Source organism: Prunus mume, linkage group LG2, assembly GCF_029339155.1.
Source record: "Prunus mume cultivar Tortuosa linkage group LG2, ASM2933915v1, whole genome shotgun sequence".
In the NCBI taxonomy this organism is placed as follows: domain Eukaryota; kingdom Viridiplantae; phylum Streptophyta; class Magnoliopsida; order Rosales; family Rosaceae; genus Prunus; species Prunus mume.
Genome location: NC_142699.1, coordinates 37,226,315 through 37,244,600, shown reverse-complemented (window position 1 = coordinate 37,244,600; position 18,286 = coordinate 37,226,315). Strand labels below are relative to the sequence as shown.

At 37.2% G+C, this 18,286-nt stretch overlaps 3 protein-coding genes across 4 annotated transcripts; 2 read left to right on the top strand and 1 right to left on the bottom strand.

Moving 5' to 3' along the window:
• Window positions 1-5,646, top strand: MPK16 (mitogen-activated protein kinase 16). Of its 2 annotated transcripts, XM_008224804.2 has the most exons (10): window positions 1-722; window positions 1,635-2,043; window positions 2,189-2,316; window positions 2,441-2,500; window positions 3,216-3,365; window positions 3,482-3,637; window positions 3,718-3,929; window positions 4,378-4,479; window positions 4,600-4,754; window positions 4,854-5,646. In XM_008224804.2, the coding sequence occupies exons 1-10, from the start codon at window positions 699-701 to the stop codon at window positions 5,138-5,140; spliced, it is 1,683 nt and encodes a 560-aa protein (XP_008223026.1). In that variant the 5' UTR covers window positions 1-698; the 3' UTR covers window positions 5,141-5,646. The 2 variants fall into 2 exon arrangements, with proteins under 2 accessions (XP_008223026.1, XP_088901962.1); XM_089045836.1 differs by lacking the exon at window positions 3,216-3,365 and having other exon boundaries at window positions 266-722.
• A 1,478-nt stretch (window positions 5,647-7,124) lies between these two features.
• On the bottom strand, window positions 7,125-10,558 carry LOC103322861 (BTB/POZ and MATH domain-containing protein 2). The gene is given in 5 exon segments (XM_008224805.2): window positions 7,125-7,587; window positions 8,220-8,499; window positions 8,769-9,117; window positions 9,783-10,069; window positions 10,071-10,558. Coding segments are annotated over 5 exon segments (1,230 nt in total). The 5' UTR covers window positions 10,203-10,558; the 3' UTR covers window positions 7,125-7,405.
• Window positions 10,559-15,186: 4,628 nt separating this feature from the next.
• On the top strand, window positions 15,187-18,125 carry LOC103322862 (P-loop containing nucleoside triphosphate hydrolases superfamily protein). Its single transcript, XM_008224806.3, is given in 3 exon segments — window positions 15,187-15,712; window positions 15,714-16,255; window positions 17,869-18,125. Coding segments are annotated over 2 exon segments (894 nt in total). The 5' UTR covers window positions 15,187-15,343; the 3' UTR covers window positions 16,239-16,255; window positions 17,869-18,125.
• The last annotated feature ends 161 nt before the right edge of the window (window positions 18,126-18,286 follow it).

Genomic DNA, 18,286 nt, shown 5'->3' with positions numbered 1-18,286 from the left:
TCTGTCTCTCTCTTCGCTCCAAAGGCTCCGACTTGGAGTTCGCCGTTCTGAGATTCTCTCCCTCTTCGTTTTCTCTGTGAGATCCAAAAGCACTTGCACTCAGAAATTTCTAATTCAATCTGCAACTATCTGCCACTTCAAGTCCCAATTTCGGCTACAAAACAAAAGCACTTCTACTCTGTTTTTCTCCAAAAGATTCTGTCTTTTCTCTCACTATAAGTTTTATATATATATATATATATACATATATATTCCTGTTTTTCTTGGAAAACATTAGAGATTACCGCCTTGTTAGATCCTCCAAAGTTAGTTATTTCCGCTAGATACTTTGCAGAACTCACACTTTCACTCTGTGATCTGTAAACTCTTCGTTTCCAACTAAATTAGATACTTCCGCCTTTACCTTTTTGTTTAAGTATTTCATTTGAATACAAGGGGTTGCTATTTCAGCCCCAAAGCAACCCCAACCTTATTAGCTGTCTTATTTTAGACTAAACGCGCTTCAGATAGAAGCTTTTCAGTTTTTGATTTTGGATGTTGGTGATATTGAGGAGATTTGATCATCTGGGTATTTGCATTTGAGAGAGATTTGGCTTATCTTTTGCTGCTTTTGTGATCTGGGTTTGAGTTTCAACTTAAGTGTTAGATGCACCCGTTGGATTGTTGCTTAGAAAGTTTTTTGATGCTTTGTTGCTAAGATGCAGCCTGATCCAAGAAAAAAGGTAAATTCAGTCACTTTTAATACACTCTTGCAGAAATGCAAAACATGTCTGATGTCTTCTGATGTTTTACTGATATTGGTACCTTATTGTTCATGTTATTAGAAGAAATGGTTTTGCATTTGTTAATTATTTCATGATAATCTCTTGCTGGTGCAAACTTTTATGTTCACAAACTCATTGTGGTTCTCTAATATTAGTATGTGGTCCATATTTAGTGGATTTTTCTGTTGTATTAAGGTATTATTCCTATACGTGGATGGGATTGAACAGAGTGCCATGTTCATGTCTCAGTTCTCTGCCGTGCATTTTGTTGTCTGGGAAGGGCCCACTTTAATATTTTTGTCAAGTAAAGCTGTTATTGTTTAGTTTTTGTCTTGTGTCGTAAACATTTTATGGTTAGTTCATGGACCAAAGCCGCTAGTTTAGGCATAGCTGGGAATCTCTCTTATCTATAACCAATAAACATTCAGTATAATTTACAAACTTTCTGTTATGATTCTTTACTTTTTCTTGCCGTTTACCTCCTTGATCATAATAAGTATTTGTAGTTTTCAGTCAAAATGTGGAAAGATATATTTCAAGAAAATAGTTAGTGGATGTTCGCCCTGGTTTAGTGATGTTCTTATTGTGATTTACAAGGTTAGATTGGCATTGCCTTTCATTATGACTGAGGATTTGTTTTGCATTTCAATTATTGTTGATGGGCAAATAATTCCAGACATTCTTTCATCTTCTTGTACATAATTTGCAACATATGAATTATTTAGTTTTATTGGTCTCTTTTAGTCATTGTAGTATTCTGGAAGGTCCTCAGACCAACTGTTTCCACCCAATGTTGTGAATCACTTCAATTGCATAATAACTTCACTTAAGATGTCATGATGATGAAATGGTATGTTTTCGGTCATGCAGTCATCTGCGGATGTGGACTTCTTCACAGAATATGGTGAGGGTAGTAGGTATAAAATAGAGGAAGTAATTGGTAAAGGAAGCTATGGTGTTGTTTGCTCTGCATTTGATACACATACTGGAGAAAAGGTTGCGATAAAGAAAATAAATGATATCTTTGAACATGTCTCGGATGCCACACGCATTCTTCGTGAGATTAAACTTCTTAGGCTCCTGCGTCATCCAGACATTGTGGAGATCAAGCACATCTTGTTACCTCCATCCAGAAGGGAATTCAAAGACATATATGTTGTCTTTGAACTCATGGAATCTGATTTACACCAGGTTATCAAAGCAAATGATGATTTGACACCAGAACATTATCAGTTCTTTCTTTATCAGCTTCTTCGAGGCATGAAGTACATACACACAGGTCATAGTCTTATACTTTTGACACTTCTGATCCTGTTTGCACTACTTTATTAGATTTAGCATTAGTGCAGTTTTTTTTAAACCTCAAATTCCAAGTATATCATGATAATGCAGGTTCTGATTTTATTCATATATTGGTCTTGTAGCAAATGTCTTTCACCGAGATCTAAAACCCAAAAATATCTTAGCAAATGCTGACTGCAAACTCAAGATATGCGACTTTGGTCTTGCAAGAGTAGCTTTCAATGATACCCCTACTGCTATATTTTGGACGGTAAGTTTCTAAGTGAACAACTAATGAGTTTCATTTTCCCCATGGTATCCGATATGCATGGTTTCTAAAAATGCAAGTTTTTGTTCAGATTCGTCATTTATAACTCCATGTCTTCTACATGCAGGACTATGTTGCCACAAGATGGTATAGGGCTCCTGAATTGTGTGGTTCATTTTTCTCAAAGGTGCAAGAATCATTATCCCTTACACTTTCTTGGATGCAATTTGATCTTTTCATCTGGTGTGCAATGATCCTTTGAATTGTTTTCCAACTTCTTTTTTTTGTAATATTGCATCATTACATGTAAATTGTAATGTTTCCTCATCTCTTCTGTTTTCCAATTTTCTTAAAAATGAAATGTTGTGGTGAACTTTAGTGATGTGAAGATCTAAGCACCTGTCCTTTCTCCTTAACTTATTATGAGTAGATTTAGAACACTGTTATCATATTTTTTCTTTTGACTGATTATTAGATCTATCTTAGCAAGCCTATCTTAGCTTATTTTTCTTTTGTTGGAAAATTTTGTTTCCTCTAAAATTTTGGCATTGCCTGGGACGTGAGACAGCATCTGTAACCCTTCAAATAATTGGTTTCTATTTGAAAGACTGTTCATTTATACAATAGAATAGTTGAATGAGCCATACCTTATCTATCTTCTACGACAAGCGAATACTTGTTTGCCTTGCATTATCTGTGGGGTTGACGTTACCAACTATTTCCTAATGGGATTACCTCTACTTCCTGTAATGGCATTGAACAGTAACCATTGCAAGTTATGTCACTCAGTCATCCAATAATAGCCATCTTAGTCTGCTGTAAGAAATTTGTTTGCTTTACTTTTTTTTCTCCTTTTCCAGGTGGGACTATCAGTCTATTGATCCCTTGTTTTCTATTTTCAGTATACACCTGCAATAGATGTATGGAGCATTGGGTGCATTTTTGCAGAGCTTTTAACTGGAAAGCCTCTTTTTCCTGGCAAAAATGTTGTCCATCAATTGGATCTGATGACTGATTTATTGGGGACACCATCTGCTGAAGCAATTGCTAGGGTCAGTTTCCTGTAATAAACTTAGTCTTCACATAGTTAGGATGTGTGTTTGCGCTTGTATTTCCCATTTTCTAGTGTGTTCATTGTCTGAGTCTAATTTTTAATTTTATCAAACAGGTACGCAATGAGAAAGCTCGCAGATACTTAAGCAGTATGCGGAAGAAGAAGCAAATTCCTTTCTCCCATAAATTCCCGAATGCAGACCCACTTGCTCTTCGTTTATTAGAAAAAATGTTGGCATTTGAACCAAAGGATAGACCTACTGCTGAAGAGGTAAATGTTCATTGAAATTCATCAGTACTTTCCCCTATGCATATTATTTTTCTAATAGAGATATTTTCTGCTTCTTTTAGGCCCTTGCTGATCCCTATTTTAAGGGTTTGGCAAAGGTGGAGAGAGAACCTTCTGCTCAACCAGTTACCAAGATGGAATTTGAATTTGAGAGGCGAAGGATAACCAAAGAAGATGTAAGAGAGCTCATTTACCGTGAGACTCTTGAGTACCATCCAAAGATGTTGAAGGAGTACTTAGAAGGATCAGAACCAACGGGCTTCATGTATCCAAGGTTTTTTCTTTTGAAATCTTATATTTATTATTCTAGTAGAAAACATCCTACTCATACATGCTCTTGCAAACCTTTTGCATTTGTAGTCGTGTATCCAAGGTATTTTCCTCTGTGTTTCTCATAAAAAAATAAAGTGGCTGGTCAACATTGTCTGATATTTTAATAAAACTGTTAATGTTTATGGAAAACATTTTATGTGCCACTAATACTCTGAGTTGTGAATATGTAAGAGGCTCGATTGTCCTACTATTACATCAATTCTGTTCAGAGTAGGTATGCTTATTAATTGTACTCATATATGACTGCAGGAAATTCCAAATAAAATTCTGACTGCTCTTCCTGTGGAATAGATGATTTCTCTTTTGTTTACATCATGAGGATCGAATTAAGCTTTAACCCTGGAGAAATCTTTTTCATAATTGTTAATTTACTTACTTTTTCAATACAGTGCTGTTGACCATTTCAAGAAGCAATTTGCCTATCTTGAGGAGCACTATGGAAATGGTGCAACTGTTGTTCCGCCTGAAAGAACACATGCATCACTACCCAGGTATCCCTTGTAGTTGCTGTTTTCTGCAGCATCGCCTGTAAATTTTAATACCGTGTTTTTGTCAAGCTGCTCACTATCTAATTTTGAAATTGTTGTATTGACTAAAATTTGTGCATGCAGGGCATGTGTTTTATATTCCGATAATACAGTACAACATTCAACAGAAGTCGCAGATGACCTCTCGAAATGCTGCATCAAAGAAATTGAGAAGCCACAGATCGACAGGAGCTCTGGGATCCCTACAACAAGGCTTCCAGTTCCTCAAACCATCCAAGGTGCAGATGTTTTCAATAATTATTACAAATTGTCATTGTTGGGTTGTCCTTTAATTATGATGCTCCAGTTTGAGTGGTTGTAACCAGTTCTTGATGCAGGAGCTGCAAGGCCTGGGAAAGTTGTGGGTTCGGTATTACGTTTTAATAATTGTGGGGCAGCAGCTGCAGCAGAGGCTCTTGAGCAGCGAAGGATGGTTAGGAATCCAACTGCTCAACCCCAGTATACTGCTACAAGTACAGGTTCATATCCTCGAAGAAATCCACCCTGTAAAAATGAGAGGGGAGATTGTGAAGGCGTTGAAGGTTCCAATGGTCTGCAGCCAAAGCCTCAGTACATGCCAAGGAAAGTAGCTGCTGCTCAAGGTGGATCTGGTCAATGGTACTGACTCCATGGTGGGTTTATATGGTGGAATCCACTAACCATAACCAATGTTAGATGGGACAGTCATGCACCACATACTAACCAGGATTGATCCATCACTAATTGAAACTTCATCAATTTAAGTGATACAAATATCAGTTATATGTATTGGTTATTGCCACATCTGCGTGAAAAATATTAAGCCCTGTCGATTTCGGAGGAAGTTTAGCAATAGTTGTACTTTATATCACTAATTCGAAGTGAAGGGGTTGTATGATCTGTCTCAATGGTTCCGTTACTCTCTGATTCAGATAAGAACAAAGACATAAAGGGCATGTGACAACTTGAATGAAGGAATACTAAGCTATGCATTGACTTTACCCAAGTTCTTTCTATGTGACATTTTTGGCAGGAGTAACTTTTGAGTTATTTCTCATTTCACCCTTTCGGGGATAACATTCAGGGTTTGTATATCACCTTGAATTGTTTTCTTCTTGAAATAATGATCTCTGATTGCAACTTTCTTTCGAATATGTTTGGAAATATGTGGCAATTATATGCATAATTCTCTACCTGTTTAGTATTTCTTTGTAATCATATTAAATTAGCTATCTTACCTATCATTGATCATTTTTTATTTATTTTAGTAATGCTACATTTACCACATTTTTATCTCATGATGTGGCATGTCGATATCAATTAAATCAATGAGGTGTATTTTAATAAAGATAGTTTAATTAACAGTTTTTTTAAGTGTTAATAAATCATAAAAGAAAAGAAAATATTAAATAATTTTAATTGATATGGTTGTCCACCTTATGTCATATAACGTGGTGTGGTATGAGAATGTGGTAAGAGTAGTATTATTTTTATTTTTATTTTATTTTTCATGTAAAATTATGTTTGAAAGTGGTTTTAATGTAAAGTTTTTTTTGTCTTTTGATCATAACAGGAGCAAAAAAATACAACATTATTCTACATGAATATGCACGAGTCATTTTATAGTGAGGGCTTTATATATGGCCCTTAGGTGAGACCCTATTTCTTAATTATTAGATCATACTAACCAATTTGATCTAACGGTTAAGAGATAGAACCTTACCTAAGGACTAAGACGTTCACTATAGAATTCTTGGAATAAGAACGCAATGATTACTCAGTTTAGACTAAGCAAATGGCCCAACGCAGAAATTCATATGGCCTATTTCTTTGTTGAATATCCCAGCCGTCGATCCTTAAATCCATTGGGATGTTTAGTTTCAATTTGGTCCTGCTTTAATGATATCTTTTTTTATGGAGAAAGAGTTTCGCTTGTTGCAACTCTGGTGGAATGGCATGCCTGAGACAATTTTCAGACAAAAAAGATCATAGAGTTCTTAGTTTATTTATTTTTGTGGACAAGGGTGATATTCTAAACTACTCTAATCTACTGAAAGAGGGATTGAACTCGGGTGCAAAGGGCAGACACATTCCTTTTGCCTAACCCACATTTCCTTCATAGAGTTCTTAGTTGACATAATAAGAACATTCATTAATCAGCCCATTCATAGGGTTCCTTATAATAAGAGCATTCATTAATGAGGGTTACAGAATGGAAAGACGAAGACCTCCAAGCTACAACTTTATTGGCAAATAGATTCATCTTCCATCAACATATATAGATAAACTCTTACAATTAACTTTAATAACTATCTCAACCCCCTTGATTAGGAAAAAGAAAAACTCAATCCTGGATAATCTCAACTTGGCAATGTTTTTTTAACCCTTTTGAAACGAAAAAATTTCATTTTCTTAGTCCTCATGGTCACCTTATTCAGAACTTCAGCAGCATACTTCGCCACTCCAATCATCTCAGTAGGTGTGATGATCGACAAAAAGAAAAGACAAACTCTGCTGGATTGAGGGACTAGTATATTTGACCCGATTGCATCCCATAAAACCATAAGACAAGATATTCAAGATTAGGTGATAATATATTCAGCAGCTGTGACCCAAAAAATAGGTACAGATAAGAAAACGTGCTGCTCTTATTGACACCATAAAATGATTACCCAGTCTAGACCAAGCAAAACTGCACACAAAAATAATATAGCCGGCAGAGACCAGAGGTTTACAAAATGTATAACAAATCCTTTATAACACAAAGATATTACAAAGAAAAACCAAATGAACCACTACAATTCTTTTTTTCTTTTTCTTCATATGGATTAGTCGTGTGTTAGCGCACAATTCATGAAGGTATCCTAGCAAGCTCTCCACGTTTGTTTATTCTTGCAGCTTATTTTCCAAATCAATACAACCTTGCTTTAACCCGCCTTCCATTCGTATCGCTGCCATCAAATAATGTCCCTTTTCCATATCCACAAGCAACAAAAGAATGCTCACCAATACTTGCAACACAATGCAGTAGCTCAGTGATGACAGAAGGGCAGCTTTCCCTCAAGTACTTGTATCCATCAGTTTCAATCACAGCTGAAAATAATTTACCAGCTTTTTGTCAATATACAGTTAATAAAAGGGCAGCTACAGAGACATTCAATCTGCATTGAACCTCTGAGAAAATTACTACCATGACTTATTTGAATATATTGAATAAATGAGTAGAGAAAATATATGCACGACAGGTTCCCATCAACAAAGGAATTTTCCTTAATACAAAACCAATCCGTAAACATCATAGAAGTTTCCTTCAAATCTCTCCAATAACTGATTATGAATTAAAAAGTAATGAACCCAGATGATAATTTTTTTTATAAGCACAATATATTCCCAACTGACAAAGAAACAATGAATATATTTTTAATTAAGTAAACATACTTTATTAAAGAAAAAAGAAGGAAAAAAAAAGGAAAGGAAGTTTATCAAAACAAGGTATACCCTCACCCTCAAAGCAAAACATGAAAGTCAAAACTCCCTCTCCCCATGGATTTAAATCTTTTCTGAACTGAAATACAATTGCCCAACATCCTATCTCCGATACTAACATCTGTTCTCCATAAGGGAAACACGGATATTGCAGATATATCCAAAGGAACAGTGAGGACCAAGCAACATGTATTTTTCTCAACTTTCAAAAATAACTCTCTACAAAAATAGCTCTCTACCTCTTAAATTTTCAGGCACTGCAATAAATTTGAGGCATACAGCTTTAAGCTGGAAACAGTGGTGCTGCTCTGCCAAGGCTAATGTTGTTGCAACATTGTTTATGGCAACATTCTCGCAAAGTTTAGCTTCACAAAGCAATCTGAGCCTCTCGAGGCCATAACGATCTGCTGCTGCCAACAGATGTTGTGCCATCATTGTAGAAGCCCAATTTGAATTTAGGCCCCCAACAAGCTCTTGCATGTCTGGTAGAGCATCCCAGTAGATGAAGTGCAGCAACGCCTGCAAACATCCAAAGCAAGGAGGAGGAATTATTATCATGTAAGCTCATTTATTCCCATTTACTTCAATAACAGAAATCAACCGACCTGTTTACATTATTCCCATTTCTTCAGCCATATGTGTAAAAATGCAAATCAGCAGATATTAGGCATCTCATTGATGTTTACATCTTCTAATGCTTTTGTTTTGTGTGCATGTGTGTGAGTGTGTGTATGTTGGGGCAGAGGAATGGAGAGAGAGAGAGAGAGAGAGAGAGAGAGAGAGAGAACCTTGAAAACAGGAACCTCAATGTCTTCAACTTTTATGCAATGAGTGCTTTTATCTTTCAGCGGACCAAAGAGTTGTGCCCTGAACACAGGCGATCGTGCTGCAAGCACCACCTTGTGGGCAGAAAATACTTCACGATCAACTTCAAAACTTACATCAGTCAACTTTCCACTTTCTAAAAGCTTACCGAAATGCTGATTGATATTGGAAGGTGGCACTGCTATAGAATAGATTTTAGGTCCTTCAGTATTTGTCTTAACAACACCAACACGACATCTAATTATAAGGCAATCATCTTTAAGAAAGTCTGATGTCTCTAATTGAGTTCTCTTGAAAAAACGTTTATAACCCCTGCAACATCCAAAAGTTGAACCTATTCAGTTAGGTTTTCAATACACAAAATGATAGGCAATAAGTGAGTCTTGTACAGACCATAATGACAAGGTAAATACAACATATTTGCTCCAAGAAAGCCAGGCCCCCAAGTCCCAACAAGAATTTTTTGCATTGATCTCACTTAGAAATGCTACTGAAGGCTTTGCCAAGACACAAGAATATTGTGCTAGCATCTACTTCACGTGAGAGTAGATTTTAAACTGTGTAAACAGTGTCCTGGCCATGAAGCAGTTATCAATTTGCCAGGCATAATTTGAGAGAAGATATCCATTTTGGAAGTCAAGAATGTTATAGACCACACTATACAAAGAAGATTTATGATCTGATTACTAGCTTTACATTTAAACAAATTTTATGGTGCTTTAAGATTGTGGCACGCATAACTTAGAATGGTTCAACAGTTAAAAAGCCTTTAATCCTGTAAGCATACTTAATTAACTCAACAAACCTACAACATTGCATATCAAAGACAGACCATATCATCATTCACTAACCAATCCAACACTAACTTCCTCAATTTAAAACACAATATTCGCAATCAGAATCCAATACATACACACACATATATACATATAAATTATACAAAAGTATGCTTTCAAATAAAAATTTTCAGTGCATACCACATGCTTCCGCGGTACTTAAGTGTATAGGGACCACTATCGAGCCTCCTCAGAAAATGGCTATGCACTTTGTGCCGTTGTTTCTCGCTCTGATCCAAAAGCGTCAATTCGAACAAAGCCCTGACGTCCGTGCCCTCGCTCGCCAGAGCTATGAAAAGAGACACGAACGCAGCGTTATCCTCAACGCTCTTGCCATCTGGGTAGAAATATATTGCCCACGTATAGCCACCGACAACAAAGGAATCGGACGCGACGAACTTGCCAATTCCCATGCCCTTGGCGAGCGAAGTATCCATCGATCTTAAACTCGTGGCAGCCATCAACAGTCTCTGTGCACGAGGTAGAGCACGTGACCGGTGGAGGCAGCGGCGGGGACGAGCTGGGTTTCAATGCTCCATTGAAGATCTTGATTGTGCCCATCAACAATTAATGGCCGACGGCGCGAAAAGGATCGATTTTGATGTTCTGGATCGGGAATTGTGAAGTAGGTTTGATTGAATTGGTTTTTGGTTTGGATTCAAAATTAGGGTTTTAATTAAAGGGAGGTGAATTGGGAATTGGGGGTTTTTGGATTAATTTGGCGGGGAAATTTTTGCTCTGTGGGGGAAGAGTTTGAGAATTTGAAGGTTTGGAGGGAGAGAATTGAATTGGTTTTTGGGTGATGGTGGTGGTGGTGATTTGGGTTCGTGGTCGATTGACGGTGGGTGGTGTGTGCAGGACGGCGGTGATTTTAATGTTATTCTGAATATTGTGTTGTGTACTGGTATTCATAACTTATAGGTTCCAGTGAGGTACGGCTTAGGAATATTATAACAAAGACCACAACTTACCCAATAGTGAAGATGAATGATGTGAAAATAAAGGGTAAGGATAGTTTTGTTGCTACAAATATTTTTTCTCACTACCCTTAATTAATTAGAGTGGTGATTTCATCACTCCAATTTTATTCATTTACACTCTATTTTATAACTAAAAAAGGAGTGTAAGTGGATAAAATTGGAGTGGGGACTTAGATGAGTTTAATTTTCTTTTATACATTTTCATGTATAATGATCACCATAAATTGAGGATGGTGAGTAAAAATGTTCTTTTAATTACTTCTTAAATAAAGAGAATTGTGTGTGTCAACACAACTAATTTACATGTCAAATATTACCGTTGCATACTCACTTTACTCTTTTTGGATGTGATAATTTGATTCTTCGTTGCTGTAGTAAATAGGCGAAAATAGAATTTGATTATATTTACATATTAACTATGTTTAATATCCCTAGATTAGGAGCGGAGCAACACTTTGACTTGAAGTGGATGTTGCCCTCCAAATTAGGGATGGCAATGGGATAGTTCGGGCCAGATATGGCAATGCAATCATCGTCTCCACTCCCTATCCCTCCTGCCTCGTCCCCATCCCTATCATCGTAAGGGGGCTTTCTTCCAAACCAACCCTAAATATCTTATTTTTATTTTCTTAATAAAAATACTTATCCTATATTGTAACACTAATTTCACCTACCATCAATCGCAATTTAATTGACTTATAAAATTCAACCCAATTATTCACAATTATCTCAATTCAAATTGACAAAATTAAATAAATATTAAATTATATATTTATTGATTATATTATATAACAACCATACATACTTATATAAAATGTATATTTACTTAATAATAAATATATTAATTATTGGGTTGGCTTTGGGGATAGGAATAACAATACCATTCTTATTCCGTACTCGACTGAGAATTTTTAAATTCGGAGATCCCGGCACTCACCCTTGGTTTTTTCTCGAAATCTCTCCCCATTAGGCCCGGGGACTCAACGATTCATATATAAAATTAAAATATTAAACTTCTAAACTTATTAAGAAAATATTGAGAACTCTATATTGTTAGTTTCCAAATAATAAAAAATAATTGAAAAATCAAAATTAGGATTATGGATGGAAATTTTCTCCACAGGTTAGGGTCTTCTTGGGGCTTCGCCTTAATAGGTGTGAAGGATATAAATTGAGTACGAGGACGTGTTTGGGGGAATTTTCGAGTATAGTGTTCGGGGTGCAACATGGGTGATATTCTAATCCCCAAATTTTTTTTGGTCTAAATTCTAATCCCCAACTTGAACCCATCCCATTTATATATATATATATATATATATGTCTTTTCCTGCACTCATCTTATCCTCTCCTTCATATTTCCTTCTCTTCTCACATTTTTTTAAAACGGGATCTCACCATAAACTAACAATTTTTTTCTTCTTCTTGTTTTTGAGATCTATTTTCTTTCCAAAGGTAACTCTCCCATTTAAGTCACCTCTTGCTTTTTGAAGAACCATAATTAATTCCAATTTTCAAAAGATTTGCCCCAAATTTGCAGAAATAGAATGAGTAAAGCTCTAAGAAAAACACAAAATACGACGTCGAAATAAGGGTCCCTAAGAGGAGGACAAGTCTTGAGCTTTCCAACAAAGTTTTATTTGAAAGGCAAATATAATCTATAGAGCGAAAAGAATTTTCTTATAAAAAGTGGATCATGGAATTACATGGGTCTAAGTTGGGTATTTTAAAGTTCGAAAGGTTTTAATGCATCAGATCTAACTTAACATAGTTTTCTGTTTGAAATTAATTTGGTCCTCACAAGACTTCATTTTTAGGTCTTTAAGTGAGCGAGACTATATATATTCTTGAAACTATTCGTTCTAGATTCAAAAATGAAATGACTCCGGGGCTTTTTCGTTTCGGCAGCTACAGATGGCCCTGTACTGCTGTAAAGAGCAAATGGGTAAAATTACCCCTTGTGTCTGAGTTCAAGAATCAGAACCCAAGAGTGCTTCGAAAGGTTCGTGGAGCCATATGAAATATCTTGGCTTCCTTCACCAACAAAACCAACAGTTGCTTACAAATAAATATTATGGCTTGGCATGAGAAGCTTGTGGCATGGGAGCTGAGCATTCATGAGAGAGAGAAGGCTTGGGTTGCCTATGAGAAACAGCGGCTCGAAGTAAAGGGGAGAGGGAATGTTGAGAGGATTTGTTGAAGGAATGGAGGAAAGAATGAAGGAAGAGGAATGAGTGGCTTGAGCAAGTTTCTAGCAGCTTGATGAAAACTTTGTCAAGCTCATGAGTTGCTTGATAGAAGAGAAAAAGGGAAGCAATGGAAGAACATGGCTTGAAATCGAAGGGTTCTAGAGGTGAGAGATGATGCTTGCTCTCCCTGGATGTGTTTATGGGAAAGAGAGGGGGAAGATGGAAGCATGGGTGGCTTTAGCAAATTTCTAGCAGCTTGACGAAAACTTCGTTAGGCTCCTAGGTGGCTTGACAGAAAAGAAAAAGGGAAGCCATGGAAGAACATGGCTTGAAATCGAAGGGTTCCAGAGGTGAGAGGTAATGCTTGCTCTTTCTGGACGTGTTTATGAGAAAGAAAGGAAGAAGATTGGAAGAACATAACATGAAATTGAAAGATTCCATAGGTGAGAGGTAATGCTTGCTCTTTCTGGACGTGTTTATGAGAAAGAAAGGAAGAAGATGGAAGAATATAGCATGAAATTGAAAGATTCCATAGGTGAGAAGTGATGCTTGCTCTCTCTGGATGTGTTTATGAGAAAGAAAGAAAGAAGATGGAAGAATATAGCATGAAATTGAAGGGTTCTAGAGGTGAGAGGTGATGCTTGCTCTATCTGGATGTGTTTATGGGAGACAAAGTAAACCTTTCGATGTTGTTGTGACGCTTTGGTTAGGCTCGGTTGACAAAGTCAACGATACAAGCAACCACTCGACGAAAGGGGGACGGGGAAAGCTACAGGCCCAAAACCTTCGACCCTTCTTTCTAAATGGGGATGCCCGGAGCACCTCATCTTGTCATTTCGTGGAAGAAGATGGAAGAACAAAGCATGAAATTGGACCTTTCAGCAATGAGTAAGGATGTTGCTTGCTCTGGATCGGTCCATTTGCTAGGTAGAATGTGCCTCCTTTTATAAGCGCTGGAACACTCAATTTTATCAAGCCACCCTTTCCCATTTTCCTTCACTTTCTTCCATTCCATCTTATTTGGTGAAACTTTCCCAGCCTGAGCATGTATGCACGAAGCTTTTTAGAGTTCTAAGACCTTCACGCAGCTAGACTTCTCTATGTGGGTGAGGCGCCACTCACTTTTCCTTCTTGTTTTCTCACCAAAGCTTGTAGAGGAACAAATGGGTAAGAGTGCTGGTCAAAAGGTGATTGTACTTCCAGGAACCTGTGCATATGGGTTTGCCTTGGTTTTGACAAGGTGCTGGAAGCAACTTGTGTTCACGTGTGTTTCCCTGGTTTTGACAAGGTGCTGGATATTTTGACTTCATGTGAGATATTTCCAAGTATTGTGGCCTATGACTATTGGATATTTTCTAAGATGTTTGGGCCTTTTCTTGAGGTGATAGGCTATTGGGTTATCTCTCTCATGCTTACCGATATGTTTGGGCTCAAGGAATGAGTTTGAGTTTTGATGCTCCCAAGCAACCCAAAACTTCCACTCATTGGACCATCAATGTGCCTTGTGAATCATTCATACCAAGATTTTGATACAATCCGCTCAATAGTACTCTATTGAAATATAAATTATTTTTTTCACCTCTCGCTTGCTCAAAGCTTTTGTCATTTATGTTTGGATTGTGTTTGTATTTTTGTAAGCCATAAGGCATAAGTTTAACTCTTACGTGTGCATGAGTTTTAACCTAGGTGTTGTATGGGTTAGAAATATATTTGGGCCCGACCTTGAATTTTTTGGGCCTCAACAACCCCTCCTCCAAATTCCTTTAGGCTGTGAGACACATTAAAAATCAAAGCTTTTTACTTATAATATGCATAAAAATACTCGGCCAAGGTTAAGTGGCTTCTAGGTGTATCTCACAACTCCCACCAAAATATATATTCACATATTATATATTGAATTTAATAATACATGTTTTTGTAATGAGGATGGGGAATCCCCAATTTTGAACATTAGGAGTATGAAGGCAAGATGGGAAAAAAAAGGGATGAAGATGAGAATGGCATATCCATCGCTGATTCGCTTTTCCATATCCATCATCGAATCGTCCCATTGTCATCCCTAGTTAGGTAATTAGCTTGTGTGAAACGAAGAGAAAATTGTTTTGCTATCTCCGGCCAACCACGATATGCAAATGGAAAAATTATCACGCATAACATACCTTGATTGACAAACAATAACAAAAGAGTGTTATCCCCCTCTTTCACACACGAGTGTTTATTGATCTACCATTCACCCCAATCACCTAAGTCTTAATAATACCAACAGTTAAGATTCTTGGGCTTTATATCAGGTGTTTGAAATTGGTTCAATTTCAACGAGTTCAAAAAAAAAAAACACTTGCGACAGAAAAAACAAAAGCTCCATCATCATGGAAGAATGCAAACCCTGTCACATACTGTTAAGCTCTATCCAAGAAAGGAGAAAACATTAGCGAAAACCCACACCCCATCTATAACCACAGAGCTGAGATTCCATGTCCTGCTTCCCCAACCTCATATAGTGCACCCTCCCCTTTCTCTTTCTCTCTCCCTCTCAATGTTTCGTAGATTCCTCACCACCTCTCTCTCTCGCACCAATCCTCCCCTCCTCCTCAACCGAAAACCACTCAACCCTAAAATCTTCACAACCCCCAATTCCCTCATCCAAACACGCCCCAACCCGAAATTCATTCTCCAATTTTCTTCAAACCCACGATTCTTCTCCCAAATGAGCGATGCTCGACGACCCGGTTCGGTTCCCATACCCAACATCGAAAAAGCCGATCGCGCCGAGCTTCTTCGTGCTCTCGAGGCCTCTATTGGCTCAGCTTTTAGCACTGAGCCACTCTGGCCCAATCCCAGTCCTCTGGTTATTGTCATAAGCGGTCCAAGCGGTGTGGGCAAGGACGCTGTGATAAAAAAGCTTCAAGGATTTGAACGAAAATTTGCATTTTGTGGTCACGGCGACGAGCCGGGAAATGCGGCCCGGTGAAGTTCATGGTAAAGATTATTACTTTGTGAGCAAAGAGGAGTTTCTTACAATGGTTGAGAGAAATGAGCTTTTGGAATATGCATTGGTGTATGGAGACTATAAGGGTATACCAAAACAGCAGATAAGGGATTATATGGGAAAAGGGTATGACATAGTTTTGAGAGTTGACATTCAGGGTGCTCAAACTTTGAGGAGGATTCTTGGGAATTCGGCAGTTTTTATCTTTTTGATGGCAGAGAGTGAAGCCAAGCTTGTGGAGAGGTTGATTGATAGGAAAACTGAGACTAAGGAGTCTCTTCTTGTTAGAATTGCCACTGCCAGGGAGGAGGTGAAGCATGTTAACAATTTTGACTATGTTGTGGTCAATGCAGAGGGGAGGTTAGACAATGCTGTTAAGTTGGTCGAGTCCATTATCGACGCAGAGAAAGCTAAGGTCCGGCAGAGGCATTCTGTGATATAGCTTTGGCGGTAATTGAGGTATTGGGTTGAATTTTTTTAAATTTTTTTGGGAATTGTACTCGCAATTGTTACAATTTTGACTGAATTAGTCTTGTTCAACAATTTCAGTTCTGTTGGTTGTAGGATGTTGTTTTCTTGTAACAATTTGAATGTGAAGTTTATGACCTAGGAGAATCAACTTCTTTAAGAAGTTGCAGTTCACAATGTGTTACATCTCGTTTTGGAGTGAGCAAGATAAATAATATTTTCTTCATCGAGTCCTTTTGAACACCACATGTTAAAAAGATCTTTTTTCTAGAAATTGGAAACGCATTATTAACTTTATTGAAGTTATATCCTTATTGCTTTATTGTAAAGAAGAGGACTATTCACTATAGTTCATGGAGATATGGTTGGACTTGATGCATTAATTAATGGAAAGTATGTCAAGTACGAGAAAATTAGGTTTATTGGAGTTGCTTATGGGATGAACTTTTAGTAAGCTGAGTTTGTAATACGATAAGCATAAAAAAGTGATTGTCTAGATAAAGTTAGACTTGAGCTACGACAATTTTTTTTTTTGCTATACAACTCTCTAATAACCAATGTGTTCATTTCTTACCCAAAATGTTTCACTGCCTGCTGCCTCTGCTGGCTCAAATTACAATTGCAACAGTTGACTTGTCTCTTAGCCAATCTTTACAGAAATCATGTCCTTGTTTATTAGCTGAAAATTTATACAGGTGAATACTAGAGAAGGCAATTTATGTTAGCTTCGCTTATGCCCTAAATGAAATCTGGTTTTGATCTCCTTGAAATCAGGTATCACGTATGTACTAAAGGCAAACCACATCCAATCAACCTACCTATGGCCCATCTTTAGCTTAATTGGTTCTCTAGCTAATGGGCTATTTGGTTTTGTTTGTCATTTGGAGGGCAAAAAGTTACTGCACGATTTTGTGAAGTCTGGATCTTGTGTGTTGTAGTCAGGTTTGTTAATGGCTATGGTTCGAGACTGTCACTGCCTGATCACAAACATCAAACTGATGAGCAGTTGATTTTCCTAGGAATTAGATCCTGCATCATACATTACATTTATGTTTTGCGATGTGTAAATGGTTATGGTTCATGATGATGTTTAAGTTCATCATTCAATCCTACCCCTTTGTCATCTTTTTGTTTGTCTTAAATGTTTATTGATCGAGAACTGACATGTGCTGAATCGCTGGCATTGACTTCCACTTCCTCTAATATTTCTTTATGCTTATCAGTCCAACTGTTATCTTAACTCTACCATTCCAAGACACCTTCAATCAAAAACTGTTGAGTAGAAATACTCTGACAATACAAAAGCCATTCTATAGCTTAATAATCTTCCATGCTCAATTGAGTTGTTTTTACTCTGAGCAGGAATTTCGCTAAGAGAGGGACCTGAAAATCCTAGTAATCATAGCATGTAATAAGAGACATTCTAGGAATTTGGCAATTTGCTCTATTGTACTTGTTTGGAAAATGCTGGAGAACGTTGTCAAATCAATTGATACATTAAATGGTATATATGCTGCTATTTGTTTGCTTATTTGTGTTGACAACTATTGCTACTATTATATCTCTTCTGGATGATAACGATAGACATGGAAATGGTAATCCAGTTGTTTTTGTAGCTTGTGTCTTGTCTGAGTTTTCTGGTGGAGGGCATGGAAGCATAATCAAGTGTTGCCTGCTTCAAAATTTTCTGCAAGTCCTACAGTCAAGAGATTTAGTGGAACTCCAAGGACAAATTTTTCTTGGTGTATTCTGAATTTATGCTACAAAACTTTGAGATGAAATTCTTTATTTTTTAATGACATATTTATTGAATTAATACATTGGTAGTCGGTATGAATGGAAGATTCATTTTGTGGGTTTAGTTGATCAGAATTTGAAAAGACAGATTTGTTTCAATGAAATCGGAAATGCGCGAATTGAATTGGTAGTTCTTTAGACAGTTGCTATATCCTTGGTGCTACTATTAGGAGGCTTGGACGCAAACTGTTGTCCAGTATATACAGGAACACCATTGCCATTGCT

Excerpts from the sequence above, each read along its gene's own strand:
- MPK16 (XM_008224804.2), top strand. The coding sequence starts at position 699 with ATGCAGCCTGATCCAAGAAAAAAG. Across the intron at positions 2,501-3,215 it reads GTGGTTCATTTTTCTCAAAG|TATACACCTGCAATAGATGT; the intron begins GTGCAAGAATCA and ends TTCTATTTTCAG. Across the intron at positions 3,366-3,481 it reads CTGCTGAAGCAATTGCTAGG|GTACGCAATGAGAAAGCTCG; the intron begins GTCAGTTTCCTG and ends TTTATCAAACAG.